The following is a 19,802-nucleotide window of genomic DNA, read 5'->3' on the forward strand; positions in this document are numbered from 1 at the left end:
AAAGTCAGAAATCGCGTCGTACCTAAAGGAAAACCAAATGGAAAACCAATGGCTTTGTGAAAACCATCGGTTTTTTTCATTCCTGTGAATTAGGCATTAATTTTATAACAAAGCTTTATTTGCGTTGGATAAAAATTGATGGTTCTGGATAAGAACCACCAAATCCCGAAATTTTGCGCGCTAAACATTTGACATACTTTCAAAAATGCTTGTTCATTTTTATTTGTCTCTTTCATTTTCCTGTTGTTTTTTTTTGTAATCTAATTCAAAGATCCTGCACAACAAAGTCTTTGCTATGCAGGCACATGCAACCCAAATTCAAGTCATGAATAATAGTTGCAGTGTGATTCAAGACTGTTCAACAGTAACTGACCCAGCAATTCTGTTTTAAGAAAAAAAGGAAGAAAAACTGAGTGGTCGGCGCTATATCATACAAGTACCGATATTAGATCTATTATTAGAAGAAGCATCAGATGTATTATCAGGTAAAAACAATAGAATAACCGTGCATAGGTGTTATCAAATGCTTATTCCAGGAGCAAAGAAAAATGCTACTGTATTCTAGTTTTTTATGTAATCAACGGTCAAGACCGAAAATTTATATTTTCGAAGTCGGTTCATGATGTTAATTTAAATTCCCTCAGTTAATTTAGTAAAATTAAAACTGCTTGAGAACTATGAAAAATAGATTTGAAATCAAATGACGTGTGGCTTTTTTCGTCAATAAGGAAAGAGTCCTCAATGTTAATAGTTATTACCAATTTAACTTCAGGCTTTTTCTTTTCCTTCTTTTTGTGACGATATTTAAAAGGCTACCATATTTTTGCCATTAAAAATAAACGGGATTAAATGCACGAAAAGAGTAAAAATCATTAATATTAGACAAAATAAACTCTCCTGCAAATTACTTGCGACTTTCCAGGCCTATTTTTGAAAATATCTGAGTCGCAAAGTTAAGTTTCCCCTATCATTTCCCTGACACCGAACTTGATCTTTATTGTATGTTTGTTAAGGCAAGAAACAAAAAAGAAATAATTCTACTCAATATATATGTGTTTCTCAGGCAAATTATCCCATACAATCTAACACACCGCTTTGTTACCTGTGCCCCAAACAACCACAAAAGTCAACCCCGTGTAATTAAAACCTTTTATTCTGTCTTTCATACAGAATAAAGCGCTTCTTGATGTGCAGCCGTGTACACAGAGAATTGAAACAGACAAAATAGGTGAATTACATTAAAACTACACAACACTAAAGAAAATTGCTCAATAACGACATAACAAAGGACATTGGGCACCAATGACCCGTCTTCACAAACGGACGTTGTGAGAGAGCATTATTTTTCTATATTTTCAATCTTAAGAAATATGTTTTAAAGGTTTGTTTTTAGCATTCAGTTAGACCCCCCTCCCTTTGCCGAGTCTCTCACAAGTGCTCCAGTAACTGAGACCCAATAGTCACATCTACGGAGCAACACATATGACTACGTTTTATACGGAAAAATTTGTTGCCCCGTTTGCCGTGGAACAACTGTACCTTGGAAGAAATTTTATTTGCTTGGATTCAAATGAATCAGATACACCGATCACTGCTTTTTACGATAACGATTTGGTAAGTTATCCTTCAGCTTCCACTTAAAGCCTAAGCTTTGACAGATTTAGTAACATTTGATTTAGGTTTAATCAAATATTCCTCCGTTTTTTCTTGGATCCTCAGTACATCAAGATAAATAAGGCCAACTATGATTTGAAAGCCAAAAAAAAATTAAAAAAAAAAAAAAATAAAAAAAAAAAAAAAAAAAAAAAACCAACAACTTTACAATCTTAAGACTTGAACCGAAAGATTAAAATTTTAAGAAAAAATGTGAAAGTTTAGCTGATACTCTTTCATCTTTAAGACCAAACAGAAAAAAAAAGAGAAACAGAAGAGAAACGTTTGACTATTGGGGCAAAAGCCTTAAATTTTAGGTCGTTAAAGTACCAAGGACAGTGAAATAAAGTTTGATTATTTGAGCTGTTTAAATGGAAACTTATATAACCGTATATCTTAAAAAAATATAATAATAAAAAAAAAAAAAATAAAAATCGGGATTCAATTTTAGTGAGAAAGACCTCAATATGCAGTTCTGCAGTTTTTGATAAGTGCGGACACCAAATAAAAAAAATAAATGTGAATAAAAGCCACAAAATTAGTTTTACTTATTTAATTTCATGGTTTAACGTGGTAACACTGACAAAAACATGATATTGCCCTACAAACTTTATAATTTTGAAACAACCGAAAGAAACACACGGTTTTCAGAAACCAATGTTTTCAGGTATGAACACACCTAAGATAGGTCCAAGGGGCAAATTTTATTTTTTGATTTTTTTGTGTCCTAGGTACTTTCAGATTTAGCAAACCAAATTTATAAAAATTGAAAGATGCTTATTGGGATCATCAATAAGTATTTGCGACTAGGTTTGTATAACCTTGCTTCCATTAAACATGTATGAGAGAAAGAGCGTACGTGCTGTGTATGTGAAAATATTTAAACAGATTTCAGTTGTTCTAAATTTTTTTTATTCAATTTCAAAGTATTTACTGGTATAAAATAGAAATAAAAAAAAAAGAAGTTGAGATTTTATTAAGATACAAAAAACGAGGCAAGAAAATGAATAAAAAAATAGTGCACACAAAATGGTGCACCAAGGAAACTATATTCTATATAAAGTACATACAGATAAATCTAATACCATTAAAAGTTTGTAGCACTAGAAAAACAGATCTAAAATCTAAACAAAACTGTAAATGGCACATTAATCTTCAAAGTAGAAAAAAACCATGGGATGCATGGCATACACAAGGAGAACAAAATATAAGGCAATTGGGTAGAAAACGGACAACAGAAACAGAAGCCAATTTCTAACAAAATCTCTCTCTATACGTCTTAAGAACTTCCAGAAATCCATGCTCTGTTTTAAAGTTTAATAAATTCTGTAACAAGCATCCAAAACATAAGCAGGTCCCCTACAGAAAAACAGTTTGTCTGAAGTTGCGAGAGATTGCTAGGAAAATGATGATAAACAATTTATTTCAAAAAAAAAAAAAAAAAAAAGCAGGCATCTTTGATCTTGAAGACCTCAACAATCGATACAAAATGACCTTTTTTTTTACTCTTCACCAATTTCCATTCATTATTTTGGATATTGTAATTTTTCACTCGGTTTTCAAATTTGTTTTCAATCACACTGAAGAAGAATCATAATTTACAATTAATAATCCGTTGAAATAGCTAAGATTCAATTGGATAACCTCTACCGTAAAGAAAAATTATCTCTATCCATAACCTTTTCTTTCTTTTCCAGAGTTTAATAAACCACTTGATATTTTAACTATTCTTTCTTATTTTTGTTTTATGCATTCTTTTCAATTATTTTTCTGCGCTTATTATGTTTTTTTTTATAATTCTTCACTTCGTTTAATTTGTTGTATTTTTGTAACTTTATTTACTTTTACATTAAATATTCTTTTGGGAAATACAGCACGCTTTAAAGAGAACTTGTCTACAAAATCAATTTGGAATAAAAGCTTAATTACAATAAAGAGAGGTTATGTAGCTGCGTTAGTATTTCTTCGAGTCTTAATCATTTAAAAAAAGACGAACTAAGCTTTAAACTCAGTATTAAGAATAGATCTAATTATTATAAGTGTAATGCAACATCGAATCTCTTCTTTTTTTTGCATTAATTCATTTTCATCATCCACTTTGATGTTAATTCAAGCTCTTTGAGCTCTTACCATTTTATTGTGACATTTCAGTTGTTGCAATAGATACTGCAAATATCTTCCATCCTGCATCCTATTGAATTCTCCTTGTTAAATACCTGTATTTATTGTTCGCATTATTCTTGCTTCATTAGCTTGGTATTCTTCTTAGATAGTTAATCATCTGATATTTTGAGTATATCAACAACTAAAGCATTTGTCACGGCTACGTTTGCCTATAATCTTTTTTTTTTTACCGTGCAGTAAAATTAAAACTGAGGGTGTTCCAGAGCTCGATTATCCTTAAATATAATTAATTATTTATTATTATTTTCGTTTCAAGACAATGGATAAAACACAAAATTACAAGCTATTAGTCTTAGTATCAATCCAAAACGGATACTGTATCTGCTCCTTTTGCGTCTTATGAGTATTTTACAGCATAATTGTGTTACAGTTTAACTTTGCATTTTGGGCTGAACGTAATAAAAATTTTACAATCATTAATGATTATCCACTTCCGGGGATAAAAAAAACAGCGTCTGTACATATATATATATATATATATATATATATATATATATATATATATATATATATATGTATATATATATATATATAAATAAAAAGAAGAGTAATCACAGCAATGGACAACAAAGGAAAAGAAACTATTTGAAGGACTATGATAGCTGCTGGAAACGATAACTGGCATTAGAACGAACTTCATAGTTACAAGACAGTATTCTATTATCGTCTTAAGCTTTGCTTTTTTAAATATAGGAAATATTATAATGAACACTATTTTAAAGAATAAGTAGTTGAGCTAGGTCAAAAAATTTTAGCGATATTTTCAGAGTCTGATTCCTGTACATTTTGTTTACCTGGCTTTACTACTTTCTTTAAAATATCATATTAGTAAGCTGCTGTTCACTCAAACGCTTAGGATATACACATAGAAAGTATAAGTAGAGAATAGGTAAAGAGTACTATAGTCTATTAACGTAACTTTTGGGCCTCATCATCCAACTAATAACCAGCCTCGGTGGTAAAGTTATGTTCTAATTCTAATAAGGCACATCTCTAATCACAGAAATAGACAACAAAGAAAATAAAATGTTTGAAGGACTAAGATGGTTGGCGTAAATGATAACTGGCATTAAAATGAGTTCCACTGCTCCAAAACAATATTCTCTTTTAGTCTTAAATTTGTTACAAACATTTTATCCAGTAGCGTCGATTCACATGTAGAGAAGGGAGGGGCAGGGGGAGGGGTCAGAATGTATTTTGTTCAGAATCTACGGGGCAATTTCGTCATTTTTCAGCACTTTTTCAACGAAAAAAAAAATTAATAAAAAGAAATTTTCAAAATCTAGGCGGGAAGGGATGAAAAAATATAAGGAGGTCTTAACCCCACCCCCCATTGACGCTCCTGATTTTATCTACTGTGCAGTATATTAAAACAGTAAAGGCGTAAATTCTTCATCTGACGAATGTTTATGTCCTTTGGACGACTGAGTTTATCAATCCATTATTCATCGATATTCACGAAAACTTTGGGCTTTCGCATTGGTTAGTAGATTAATATTCATAGCCAAACCAAATTTAGTTTGATGGGATGGAGCAAATAAGACTGACTGTCATTCGAGCAGTATCCAATTCATGATAAAATGTTACTCTCTCTAAAAAATTATCATTTTCACTTTTCGAATCACGCCACTTTACGAAGTGCACAATTTGCGGGTTAGTGATACATGGTATTTGATGTTTATGTTGGAGCACACATTGACAACCAAAACCCCGTTTTATGTTTGGGAGGGGGGGGGTCGCAAACAAGGTAATTTGTAGACCACAGTTTTCTTAGCTTCCCTAGGGTCCATTCAGGTAAATGTTGAGAAGAATATTCTTCTTTTCAGCTTCCATGTGAAGCTTTAAGCCCGAAAATCCGTATCAAAACGGAATATTGAGTATAAAAACAATATTAACTTAGTAAGTTCCTATAAAATGTCGGTATAACTAAAATTTCTATATACAATAGTATTAGCATCAAAATCAAAACGGAATACTCAATATGAAAGTCAGTAAGCTCCTGTAATATGTCAATATAACTAATAATTCTGTAAAAGAATAGTATTAGCAATGTTTACATTAATTTTGTCAACAAAACTCTACCATTTAAGTAAATGATTTTGTTAAGCTTCCCTTAAGGATAAAAATATGAGTTTTATTTTTATTCCACAGCATGTTTGATGTCGAATCGAATTCAAGCCTCTCAAATTGGCTGTTTACTTCTAAATTTCAAAGCCCAATTTAACAATGTAAATGAAGTTTTATTATTTGTTAGTCCTAGACATTGCAATAGCGCTGCTTACGCAAAGAGCGATATGCCTTGAATGTATTATTGTTTTTTCCCCTGGCCAATTCCTATGGAAGTAGATATCGTAGAAACTTCGGAGGCTTTAAAGGTGGCACATTCGATTGTAAATTGAAATTTCGAGTTGGTCAAAGCCCTGGTCAATCGTCATCAAAGTCACCCTCTGATGTCCTATTGATAATTCACATGTCTAAAAGCTTAAAATGTCTAAAAAACACATTTCAAAATAGATAATCTAAACATGCTGAAAGACGTTAAACAGATAACAGACAATCCACAACAGAGATGATTCTTAAAACACCGTAAGATAAAAGCTCCGTAAAACACCGTAAGATAAAACACCGTAAGATTTCTCGCTCCAGCGAGAAATAAAAACAGATAAAATAATGAGTATAAAGATTTAACTTTGTCTCTTTAGACAAAAATACAGTTTCACCAGATAATGGCACCACCAATGTTTTAGAAAAGAGATCATCCTACTATTTTTACATAATTAGCAATAAAAAGTAATGAATTGTTAAAACATAAAAAATCTGTAAAATTACGAAAAATTTCCTGATTTAACTCATAAAACTATGAGCCCTTACACGATGAGAACAAAGTGAATTTAAAATGCTCAAAACACTACAAAAACTAAACTCTACAAACATAATACAAAAAAAGAGGCAAAAGAGATAAAGACATAGAAATATTACTATTGCTCCTGGAAGGGAAATCGAGGGCAAGGCAAGTGTCAGCGTAAAATTTGAGTGACGTAACTTGAATTTGGACTGGATAGGGTGGTCTTTCAATATTCCAACATCGTAAATGTTCAATTTGCCACCCACAAAGAATAGCCTACTTCATATAGAAAATAACCAACAAATATAAAGGTAAGAAAGTGGAAAGAGAAAACATATTTTGGTACTTGTATGAAATACCCTATCTAATATTCTTCATCTCAGTAGGACCTAAGTATAACCGTTTTTCTTTTGTCGATGACTTTTTGACAAAAAAATTTGAGCTATATATTTGCATATTAGGGGGGTGAAATAGGGGTAAAGTGCGTCTGTAGTCCTCATAATTTTGTTAATAAAGTATAATATTTTCTTAATATTTTTTGACATTTTATTAGAATTGAGCGTCAGAGAAATAGACCCGCTATACTTTACCCCCCCCCCCCACCCCCCACCACCACCAATGTGCAAATATATAGCCCAAATTTGTTTTTAAAGTATTAAATTTTAATATTACTTTGGTATGTTTTATTAGGACTGAGCTTCAGAGAAATACATATGAAGAATATTAGGTAGGGGTTTTTCATACAAGTACCCCTTTTTTTTTTTAAAAGTCGATTCTAATAAACTAAGGAAAATTTGTTCTCATCGTTTTGAAAAAAAGATTTGGTACTCTGACAACTTTGGTCCCACATAAAGGTTTCATTTAGGGCGTGCATATCCTTCGTTAACTCCTTTAGCTACGTCACTAACTTTCAAACTTTAGGAGGACATTTTTAGACAGCTGCCTCTGTTAGTAATGCTAGATTCTAAGCTATTGCTATCGCTATTATAATGCAATGTTTCCAACTCAATGTGGCAGATAGCGTTACGCTTCGCTCGGAATGGGTTGGGCTTAGCAGAGGAAACTGGCTGAGATCCAAGTAGTGCCGTCAAAACTCCACACTGACAATCCCCTGGAAGACATCGGAAGCATTCAGAGCGACTTGATATTCTGCAAAACAAACAAGTTTTTAATGGCAAATGGAAATAAAAAAGAATTCTAAATTTAAGAATAGGGGCAAAATTTCCCAGAATATAATATTTTTCTATTCGCTATAGCGTAAACTTACTTAGAATTTTATGCTCCTAAAATAAAATAAAAAAAAATTTGAAAGTTTCTTAATAGAAGTGAAGATAATTAAAGCCTAAAACACGTGAAATCACCGTATATTACAAGGGTTCTTCTCTCCTCTCCCTCAACCGCCCTCATTAATACTAGGCTACTGTTTGTCCTTTATTTATCCCTCACCCCCAAAAAAACACTAAACAGAGCTCATCTGTAAATCAACAATAAAGTCCTTACATAAATATTAAGCCCCCGTTTCTTCAGTTATAACCAAGTTATAATTTATAGCCACATAAATATTTTTGAAGAAAAATTGTGTATTTAACATATCTTGCATTCAGTCTTAGCAATTGTAAAATCGTTTACATAGGTTTCTGTGTATAAACTTCTATTTTGAACGTTTTTGATAGTATGCCATTAATCTGCAAAGATGCTCCGGGTCTAATTATTGACTCGTTCCGCTCTCATATTTATTCTGCATTAAAAAGAGAAAAAGGGGGTCTATATATTTGGCCCAAAATAATCTAATTTGGTAGTTGAATTTGATTGGAACCTTCAAGAAGAAGCTAATAACGCACAATAATAATATATTTTTAAATAAAAACATGAGCATTCTTATCTCTAATTTTCTCACCTTCTTTTTTAAAACACTAAATAAATAGGGATTAATGGATGGACTAGTCTGATGACATTACACAAATATGAAGATAAAGCGAAAGATTTGGAAAAGAAACTAGCAGGCAATTAGGCCGCTCTGCGCCAAAGACCATACTTTAGCGACGATTAGGCACTAGAACCTAGCAAAATGAATGCTCAAAATGGCAAAGAAGATAAATTACCAGTTTAGATTCCATTTACAATCAAGTTCTTAGACACTGTAATATTAAAAAGAGGCTATGAGGTTGGTTAAATTGACTGTTTAAGAAATTAATTTAAAAAAACTTTTTTATGTCCAATAATCTTCCAAGCATAAAACCACCACAAATTACCATCAATAAATAAATGAAACCCAAAAAGAACAGGAATTACAATAAATATCCGAGTCAAACTCAAAACGAGCAAATATTAACACAAGTAGGGCTGACAACCCCCATGCCTTCTCAAGACCAGAACATAATTTGCACTTTGTTGAAAACAAAATACATTTTAAATGTTTTCACTTTTTTAACTTTAATAAATAAAAAATTATTAAGCCTTTAAGGAATAAATATATTAAACTGACAATCTACGTTCATTGTTTTTTTCAGTAAAGTGCAAATTATGTTCAGATTTTTTTCAATGCCTTTCACCTTAGCTGTTCGGGCTAATTGAAATTCATGTATAATTTTGCATGACGTCATACATGCCAAAAACTTCTTGCCCAGCTTTCACCCAGTCTTTATAGCTTTGCTTTAATTGCGTTTTTATTTAATTCAATCATGGTTGCAGCGGCAGCTACAACCTAGTAAAGAGTGAACTACAGCCCATAGTGATCAAAAGTTAAAAAACACGTTTGAAAAATACTGACTTGTGAAAAAAATTTCCATCTGACAGTGAATCAGGAATGGTAACTATTGTTTCGGTTAATCTTAAAAGTAAAAGTATATTGCGAAAAGAAATTTATGTTAATTTCTAAAAAGAGCCTGAAACCCCTCAAAAATAGCGTCAGATCAAAATGAAAAAGTGTACCATTGGAATCAGCATGGTCAAAAACCTTTTACAGGGATATTAAAGACCCCCTCCTTGAACAAAAAGAAAAATCGCTTTTTTGTATCGGTACTGATCTGTCTCCCCTTTTTTTTTCACCAGGGCTAGCGAATGACTTGAACATCATAGAGAGATGTGTAATAGCTCATTTGACAGAGAACTAATTGTTAAGTGCCCTTTTTAAGTGACCAAAAAAGAATGGAGGTCAACTAGCCCCTTCCCTACAGACTCCCTTCCCCCAAGTCATCCCACTAACATCCCGAGATTATAATTTTATTCAACATAATTCATTGATTGAATATCTGTGGTTTTGAAGATGATACGGCTCACTATAATCCCTAGGGAAACGGCTGAACGCTGTACTGGCATCGGGTTTATCAATATCACGCGTATCGGTATGGGTGTATTGCTATTGGGTGTTTTGGTATTGCCTGTATCTTAGATAAATTTTTAGTAGCTCATATAAAAGATATTGCACAAATATACGTCCTTCCTTCCTATAAATTTCACCATCAGCAAGTTCCAAATCATGGTTGCAGCAGCAGCTGCAACCTAGTAAAGAGCAAAGAACAGCCCATAGTAACCAAAAGTTAAAAAACACGTTTTGAAAAAAACTGCCTTTTGAAAATAAATTACCATCTGACACTGAATCAGGAATGGTAACTATTGTTTCGGTTAATCTTAAAAGTAAAAGTTTATTGAGAAAAGACATTTTAATTTCGAAAAAGAGCACGAAACCCTTTGAAAATGGCGTCAGATCAAAATGAAAAGTGTACCATTGCAATCAGCATGGTCCAAAACCTTTTATAGGATAATTACAGTCCCTCACATTGAACCCCAAGGAAAATCACTTTCTTGCATGGGTAGCACTGATGTCTCCTTTTTTTCACCAGGGCTATCGAATGACCTGAACATCATTGAGATGTTTAATGGCTCATTAGAATGGAAATTAAATTTTCTACTGCCCTTTTTAAATGACCAAAAAGATTGGAGGGCCAAGGCCCCCCCCCCTACTGGCCCCTCCCCCAAAAGTATTCCTATAAAAGTTTTGAGATAGCCATTTTGTTTAACATAGTTCAAAGGTCCAACATATATGGTTTTGATGATGATAAGGCCCTCCATAGTCCCTGAGGAAGGGCTGTATGTGGTATCGCGTATCGATATCGCGCGTATCGCTGACAACAAGGAAAGTCACTTTTTTGGACGCATTGTTATTGGGCGTGTTGGCGTCGCCGGTATCTTAGACAGATTTTTAGTAGCTCATATAAAAGATATTGCTCATATTTACGTCCTTCCTATAAATTCCACCATTAGCAAGTTCCAAATGGCACTAAAAACGGCACTTTTGGTGCCAACGAACGACGTAATTTTTTCAAAATCCTGTGTGCGGGGGAGGGGGGTTAAAGCTGGAGCCAATTTTCCCAAATAAAGTGAAAATGTCAGAGAAAACTGAAAAACGAACCATATAGTAATGAAAAAGGTAAAAATGTACTAAAAGAACTGACCTGTTTCAGTGGATGCTTAAATTATGTAGGCGGCAGCTGCAACCTTGCAAAGAGCGAACCACAGCCCATCGTAGCCAAAAGTTAAAAACCGCGTTTAGAAAAAAGCTATCTAGTGAAAAAAAATTGTCATCTGACACTGATTGAGGAATGATACCATTATTTCGGTTTGTCTTAAAAGTACAAGTTTATTGCGAAAAGAAATCTATGGTGATTTCGAAAAAAAGCCTGAAACCCCTCGAAAATGGCATCAGACCAAAATGAAAAATATACAATTGGAATCAGCATGGTCGAAAACCTTTCGACCATGGGAATTACAATCCCCCTCCTTGAACAACAAAGAAAATCGCCTTTTTGCATCGGTAGCACTGATCTGTCTCCCGTTTTTTATTTTTTCTTTTTTTTTTCTAGCAGTGCTACGGGGTGGCCAGACCATCATAGAGAGATGTGTAATAGCTCATTCGAAAGGATATTACATTTGTAAGTGCCCTTTTTAAGTGGCCAAAAAGAATGGAGGGCAACTATCCCCCCTCCCTACAAGCCCCCTCCCCCAAAGGCCGCCAATCAAGATTTTAAGATAACCATTTTGTTCAACATAGTTCAAATGTCCAATATCTATTGTTTTAGTGATTCTTAATTGGTACTAAATTCAATTTTTTAAAAACAAAGGAAATCTATTTCGATATTAAAACTAAGAATTACAGATCTATATCTTGTAAAAAAAATACGATTACTTTCGAGTCAATCCACTATTTTTGCAAATGTGATACATTCATTTTTAAAAGCATATCCCAGGAAGGCTCATTTTAAACCTATTACTCATATCTATGTGCTTTTTATCAATTTTACCATCCAAAAATGCCTAAAAACGGCACTTTTGGTACCACATCTTAAGTGGAAGAGTTTGGAAGCATAAAATGGTACCATTGCAATAATTATTGTCCAAAGCCCTTAACTGGAGGTTTATTATACCCCTCACATATATTCCTCCTTCAGACCCTCTTAGTAAGTTTTATAAATCGCCTACTCATCTTAAAAGTAAAAGATAATTGCGAAAAAAATTTACTAAAACTAAAAACTTTTCAACTGAAAATCTACCAAAAACTAAGATTGAATGATCAACAGTTTTTAATTGAACCTTTAAACTTCACTCTGCGATGATGCCTGCGTGCTAGTCCTAACGGCGGTAATTGAGGAGAAAGGAAGTTCTTACCCCCTAACTTTTTTGCTCCTGCCTAGGTTTCAAAAACACCTTTTTTTGGTCATTTCATTGAAAGCGATACTTTTTTCATTTAAAAAAAAGGGGGAAAGAAACCGAAAGTACACTTTACGGGGATGTGCTTTGAAGTCAAATTTATAAAAAAAACAAGTAGGTATAAATATAAGCTTTTAAATGAGCCCTTAAAAAGCTCTCTTTTATTACAGTAGCCTTCTAGATTCTGCTAGTCAGTAGGTGATTTATAAAGCCCTGTCTTCATTATGGCTTTTTCAGGCGAAGGCGGCCGAGTAAAAACAGCTTTTTGAGACTCGAAAAACAAACGTTCCTGAAAAACATGTATTGTTTTGTGAAGTATGGATAATGAACTTTAGGTTATAGACTGAAAGTTTTTCGTAGCTTTCAAGGCTGTTTGCAGTATTTTCTAGAGGTGTCTTATCTCCCCTAGATCGGTGATAATTAGAAATTATGTTAAAAATAAGTTTCCAACTGAAATTAAGGAGTGACATTAAAACTAAAAACGAACATACATAATTCCGAATAAATAAAAAAGATCATGGCAGCGTTGTTTCTACTTTAAATTTTAATAAAAAAAAACAAACAAACAAAAAACAAAGATTAATTTAAAAAAACAGTTTTCCGAGGGAAGTAAAGAGCGAAGTTGAAACTTAAAATGGATAAAATTTATTACTTCATATCTTATCTATTATATATCAATAAAACTAGTACAAATAAACCAAATAATTATGTTTCCCTAAGTTTCTGGGATTATAGAAAACTAGCGCTTTACTGAAAACACAAAAGTCAAGTATAAAAAACAGGAATATTGATTTGGGAGTCAATAGTGGGTATGTAACAATAGACTAATCTTTAAAGTTTTTTATAGTCTTGCACCAGTTGTGACATCAGTAACTTTCAGTATACAGAAATATTGGATTGATTTATCAGGTAGCATTTCGGTCTCACGACCTATAATACCAATAGTGAGTAATATACAATCTTACTACTACTTCTACTACTACTAACAACTCACCGCAGCACCAAGCCGCCTGAGACCAACACAGCTACGCATGCTCCTCCTCCGTCCCAATCTATTCAAAGCCTCCCTTTTTACACCTGCCCATGAATTTTCTATTTCCTTTAAATCTTTCTTTATAACGTCCTCCCACCCCATACGAGGTCGAGCTGCTTTCCGTTTAGCCCTAGACGGTTGCTCAAAAAGAACAATCTTCGGCAATCTGTCATCCTTCATCCGCAAAACGGGTCCTAGTCACCTGAACCTTTCTTTCATTATGGCCCTAGAGAACGGCATTGTACCACATTTTTCGTACATCCTATTGTTCTACATAAAGTCAGTCAGCCGGGTACCCAGAAAAATCCTTAAGCAATTTCTCTGGACAACATCTAGCAAATCTTCATCCGCTTTTCGGGGCGTCCATGCTTCAGAGCCATATTTGACCACTGTCATCACTGTAGCTTGCTCATAATCTATAAAACTGAGGGCCAAAGGTGTTTGAAAACTCAGGCACTTGTCAATTATTAACCTAAGAGTGAAAATTTGGTCGACACATCCTCTACCTTTTCTAAAACCGCACTGTTCTTCTCTTAAAACTTTGTCTACGGCATCTCTCAGTCTAAAAAGTATCATGTTACTAAGTAATTTACTAACTACAGAGACCAGACTAATCCCTCGGTAATTACCACCCTCACTTTTATCACCTTTCTTATAAAGTGGCTTAATTAAGGGTTTCCTAAGATCGTTAGGTACTTCCCCTTTTTCAAAAATCATATTCATAATCTTTAATAGCTTATTTCTAACCTCAGAGCCACCATATTTAAGAAACTTATTTACCACCCTATCAGCACCTGGAGCCTTATTATTTTTTAGTCCTTTCAGTACTGTCGCTAATTCCTCCTCACAAAACAAATTCTCCTTCACGTGCAAGATGTCGCAGATTTATGCATTTTCCTTTGTATCTTTTCTTTGATTTTTATCTCGGTTGAGCAAATTCTCAAAATGTTTGGCCCATCTCTCTTGAATCTTTTCCTTATCGCTAATTGCGGCCCCATTCCTATCTTTAACTAGGCCAAGTCCACATTGACTACTCCCTCTCAATTTCTTAACATGCCAGTACAATATTTTACTATTATGCCGTCTAGCTGCATCTTCCAGATCCTCGGCAATTTTATCTATGGCCTCCACTTCACACCTCCTTAGTTCATATTTTAATGCTTTCTCCACTTTCTTTACATTCCTTTTGTTTTCATATGATCTATCACTAAGGTAATTCTTGTACAAGTCCTTTCTCCTTTCTATCAAACATAAAGCTTTTTCACTAATATTCATAGCTGCAGTTCTAGCTTTCTTCCCTAAGACACCATCAGCAACTTCACAATTGTTTTCCTAAAATTATTCCAACTATCTTCAACATTGTCTAATTTTAAACTCTCGAGTTTAGTATTCAACTGTTCCTGGGAAGTTTCTCTCAAATTCTTATCCTGGAGCCTACCAACATCACAATTTCACAGGAGGTAGTTACCCCTCCGAAATTTCAGCTGTAAATTAACCCTTGACACTACTAGATGGTGATCTTTACTTTTAATGTCAATAACGGCACTCCTATATACCCTAGTATCTTGTATTGATCCTGCCAGTCTTCAGTTTACAATAAAATAACCCATGAGGTTTGTTGTCATACCGTCACGTGAATACCATGTTAACTTATGAGTCATCTTATGACCAAACACCGTATTGCTTATAATTAGATTGTTATACTTACAAAACTGTAAAAGTCTATAGCCATTACTGTTTTGTTTTCCTACACTAAATTTACCCAGGCTATGATACCATTTATTCCTATTTCTACCAGCCTGGGCGTTGAAATATCCTATTTAAAACACAGGGTCATATTTCTACCGGGGACCCTGTCTATTTGCTCCTGTAACTGCAAGTAAAATTTATCTAAATCACTAGTATCTCTGTCAGCAGTTCAAAAGGGGTATATACTGCAATGACTGATACCTTGTAATTTTTAGTCATATAATGAGCGATTAACATTCTCTTATTAATACCTTCCCAACTTAAATAGAATTTAGGAGCTTCCTTATTCATAATGAGCCCTACTCCCTGCCTATGCACCCCATCCTTCCTGCCTGAGTAAACAAATTCTATATCACCTAATTTCGTACTTCCTACCCCTGGGATATGAGTTTCTGAAACTCCTAATAAATCCAGTTTATATAATCTTAAATCGTAAGAAATATGCTTAAGTATTACTTGAAATGAAGATCAATTAAGATAAACTATGAACTCTGGAAATCCGGTTATTTCTCTCTATACAACAGTGAATTTCAAGCTATGATACAAATTCTAAAGCAAGTTTATAGTTCTAATACTATCAAGATGGCTTTACTTCGAATTTGTCTACAAACTAATGTTGACATGTCCTTTTCAGAACCAAAAGGGGAACCAGTCATTGAACTGAGCCATTGTGCAGAAGTGATACCAAATTAAACGAATGTAAAATAAAGCAACCATCCTAAAATACTTCATTTTTATTCCGTAAAAAGAGTTCTTAATTGGTTTGCTTTTACTGTTCCAAAACTCCTATATTATTTTGTGTTTTCAGTAAAGCGCTAGTTTTCTATAACCCTAGAAACATAGGGAAACACAATTAGTTGTTTATTTGTACTAGTTTTATTGATATTTAATAGATCGGCTGTGAAGTAATAATTTTTGTTCGTTTTAAGTTTCAACTTCGCTCTTTACCTCCCTCGGAAAAACTTTTTTTTCTTTTTAATTAATATCAATCAGGAACGTTCCAATGCCTCTGTCATCCGACATATTTAATTTACGCATTGGCATAATCATCCTTTTGTTCTTTTTTTTCAAGTCGTACGGTGGCAAATTAGCAATTTCAGTTGAACTAAAGAATTTTGACACGAATTCGATTCTTCAGTGTAAATGAACTAAAGTGCAAATTATGTTCTGGTCTTGAGAAGGCATGGGGGCTGTCAACACTACTCATGTTAATAATTGCTCGTTTTGAGTTTGACTCAGTTATTTATTGTAATTTCTTTTCTTTTTGGGTTTCATTTATTTATTGATGGTGATTTGTAGTAGTATCACGGTTTTATGGTTATTTGACTTTATTTCTGCTCAATTTCGGTTTAATGGAGTTCTTTACTTTGCTTTGAAAAACTTGTTTTGTGGGAAAATTGTTTTAAATTAATTTCTGTTCGTTTTTTATTGACACTCTTTTTCATGAATTTTTTAATATATCTTTTCTGTTTTTAAAACAGTTCGTGGTAACGAACTGTAAGTAAGGAGCGACCCCGCTCAATAGTCGCCGAAATTTTAACATTTTTTATACCAATAGATACATCAAAAGAATCAGATTTTTATGCTGATTTTAAATATATAAGTTTCATCAAGGTTAGTCTTACCCATCAAAAGTAACGCGCGTGACACAATTTGCCTTATTTTCGAAAAAAGGGAAAAACATCCCCTAAAGGCCATATAATTTAAAATAAAATCGAGTTATTAGATTCAACGCATCAGAAAACCATAGTGTTGGAGTTCTAAGGTCCAATCTGTAATAATGTGAAGTCTTGTATTTTCTGCTTGAAGAAAGATCACAGATGCCTGTTTATTTGTTGTTGTTTTTCCCCAGGGGTGATCGTATCGATCCAGTAGTCCTAGAATATCATGAGAGTGCTCATTTGAACTGAAATTAAAAGTTATAGTACCCTTTTCAAGTGACCAAAAAAATGGAGGGCAACAAGGCCCCCTCCCACGCTTTTTCTCAAAGTCACCCGATCAAAATTCTGAGATAGTCATTTTATTCAGCATCGTCAAAATATTTAATAACTATGTCTTTGAGGATGACTTAGTCCCGTACAGTTCCCAGGGGAAGGTCTGCAAGTTATGAACTTTATCCAATGTTTACGTATAGGTTATTGGGAAGCATACAGAGGTTTTCAGGGGGGATTTTTTCTGGGAGTGGGAGGGGGGTACGTGGGAGGATCTTTCCAAAGAGGAAGTTTTCATGGGAGAAGGGACACTGCTATAAAGGGGACACATTATTGATCGCCCAGCAGTATCTTAACGATCAGAAATTAAATAAAAAAAAAACAAGTTTTTCAACTGAAAGTAAGGAGCAACATCCTCTTTACGCTAAAGTTTTTTTTAGTACTTTCATAAGAGCTATTTATTCTAAGTAACGGCCTTTGTGATTAAGTGGGCATTCTTAAGGAACTGGAACAAAATTCTAGCTTTAGCTCAAAGAGCGAGGTATTAACTAGGGGGCGAACCCCCCTAATATACCCAATAAAAATATACGAATATAGAAGTTCGTCATGTAAGATAATTCAGTAAGTTACGTATATTTATTACTAATAAAAACTTTCGTAAATAAAATTAAAGCTCTAGTGCCCTTTTTAAGTAGACAAAAAATTGGGAGGGCAACTAAGCCCCCTCCTCCACCCCTTTTTTCTCAAAATCGTCAGATCAAATGTACGGTGAGCCAAAATCAAAACATGCATTAATTCAAAAACGTTCAGAAACTAAATAAAAAAATAAGTTTTTTAACTGAAAGTAAGGAGCAACATTAGAACCTAAAACGAACAAAAATTACTCTGTATATGAAAAGAGCTGTCCCATTCTCAACGCCTTGCTCTTTACGGTAAATTTTGACTCTTTCTCACAACTTTTTTTAAAACAATAAAAAGCTTTAGCGTAAAGAGCGAGGCGTTGAGGAGGGGACAGCCCCTTTCATATACAGAATAATTTCTGTTCGTTTTAAGTTTGAATGTTGCTCCTTACTTTCAGTTCAAAAAATTGTTTTTAAATTTAATTCTATAAGAATCCATAGTTTGGCTGCTATTTGTATGTTGAAAATACTTTTTCAACAACTTTTAATCCTAAAAAAATAGTATTGTTTAATTTAGTTTTATACCTCCTAAAGTTGAGCTGAAAAACAAACCATTCTTAATACCATTTCCCAAAAATTCTCTCTATGCTCTTTGACATCCCGGACACACACTCGTTTGATTTTTTTAAATTGTAAGAGAAGAAGTAGTAATAGCAGTAGCCGTGAAAGTTTCAACTTAATACCCCCAATCGTTCTCGAGACATTGCAGAGGTGTCTTATTGGCAACCATACACAGAGTGCCTTTTGATTAGTTTTGAAGCATAATGAGCAAATTGCATAACTTTGGGGGGACTGATATACACAATATCCCTAGAACCATAGTTAATTGACTGGTCTAATATGCTGAACAAAATAACTGTCTCAAAATTTTGATTGGATGTATTTGGGAAATGAATGGGTTTGGGAGAAGGGCTGCTTGTCCTCCAATCACTTTTGACTCTTAAAAAGGACCCTAGAAGTTTTAATTTCCAGTCAATTTAGCTCCTTTAAGAGTTTCAGTGATATTGCTAGTTATTATACAGCGGCGCAACCTATGATATTGGTTATAAGCCCTTTTGAATACCTGCATATATATATATATATATATATATATATATATATATATATATATATATATATATATATATATATATATATATATATATATATTTATATATATATATATATATATATATATATATATATATATATATATATATATATATATATATATATATATATATGTATACAAGGTTTTTTCGTTTAATCAAAACTCCCCCTAGACGTTCCTTAACAGTTCCACCTTAATGCCCTTAGCGTTATTTGTTACAGTGACTGTACTGGTAGCATTAATAGTATACACATGGTGCCTTCTGGCTAGTTCAGAACCCGCGACAACTTACCCTTAAAGGTCTAACCTAATAATGTAATCCGTTCTTGAAATATTACTCTGTCACCTTTTTGAAAATCTACATACTCATCGTTCGTTTTGATTTAGTTTAACATCCGTCTACATATTCCTTCAAAGCTCCACCTTAATATCCTTAGCTTGCACAGTAGCAACAGTTGTAGTAGCATTACTAGCAGTATGAGCATAGCGCCGTTGGTTTCTTCAATATCCCCTTCAAAACACGCTGAAAGTTTCAATTTAATACCATCAGCCGTTTCTGAAGCATTGCCGATACATCCTCTTGACAACTTGTGTGGGCATAGTGTGTTCCAATTTAGTTCAATACAGTTTCAATATTTCCCAAATTTTTCACCTGAACACCCTTAGCTTTAGTAGCAATAGCAGTGGTGCCAGCAGTAACAGTAGTAGCTGCAGTAGAATTAACAGTAGTAGCCTTAACTTTAGTGGCATTAGTAGTAGTAGCAGTAGTAATAATATTAGCAGTAGTACTAGTATGGGTAGAAACAGTTGCAAAAAGATGCGAATATTGTCTTTTCGTTAGTTCAACGTCCCCCGCAACAGGCCCTGTAAGTTTCAACTTCACCTACCAAATTGTTCCTAAGATATTGCTAATACGCCCTTTTGACAACCT

The 19,802-nt window shown here is 33.6% G+C and overlaps 1 protein-coding gene across 1 annotated transcript in view; it reads right to left on the minus strand.

Moving 5' to 3' along the window:
* Positions 1 to 7,315: 7,315 nt before the first annotated feature.
* The window catches only part of smo (smoothened, frizzled class receptor), a 106,484-nt gene continuing 93,997 nt past the window's right edge, over positions 7,316 to 19,802 (minus strand). The window contains exon 19 of the mRNA XM_089105173.1: positions 7,316 to 7,831. Coding sequence (XP_088961299.1) covers positions 7,600 to 7,831 — 232 coding nt within the window. The 3' untranslated portion in view covers positions 7,316 to 7,599. The remainder of the gene's footprint in view (positions 7,832 to 19,802) is intronic.

This window comes from Artemia sp. Qi Xiang Cuo, chromosome 19, assembly GCF_049724085.1.
Source record: "Artemia sp. Qi Xiang Cuo chromosome 19, ASM4972408v1, whole genome shotgun sequence".
Classification (NCBI taxonomy): Eukaryota; Metazoa; Arthropoda; class Branchiopoda; order Anostraca; family Artemiidae; genus Artemia; species Artemia sp. Qi Xiang Cuo.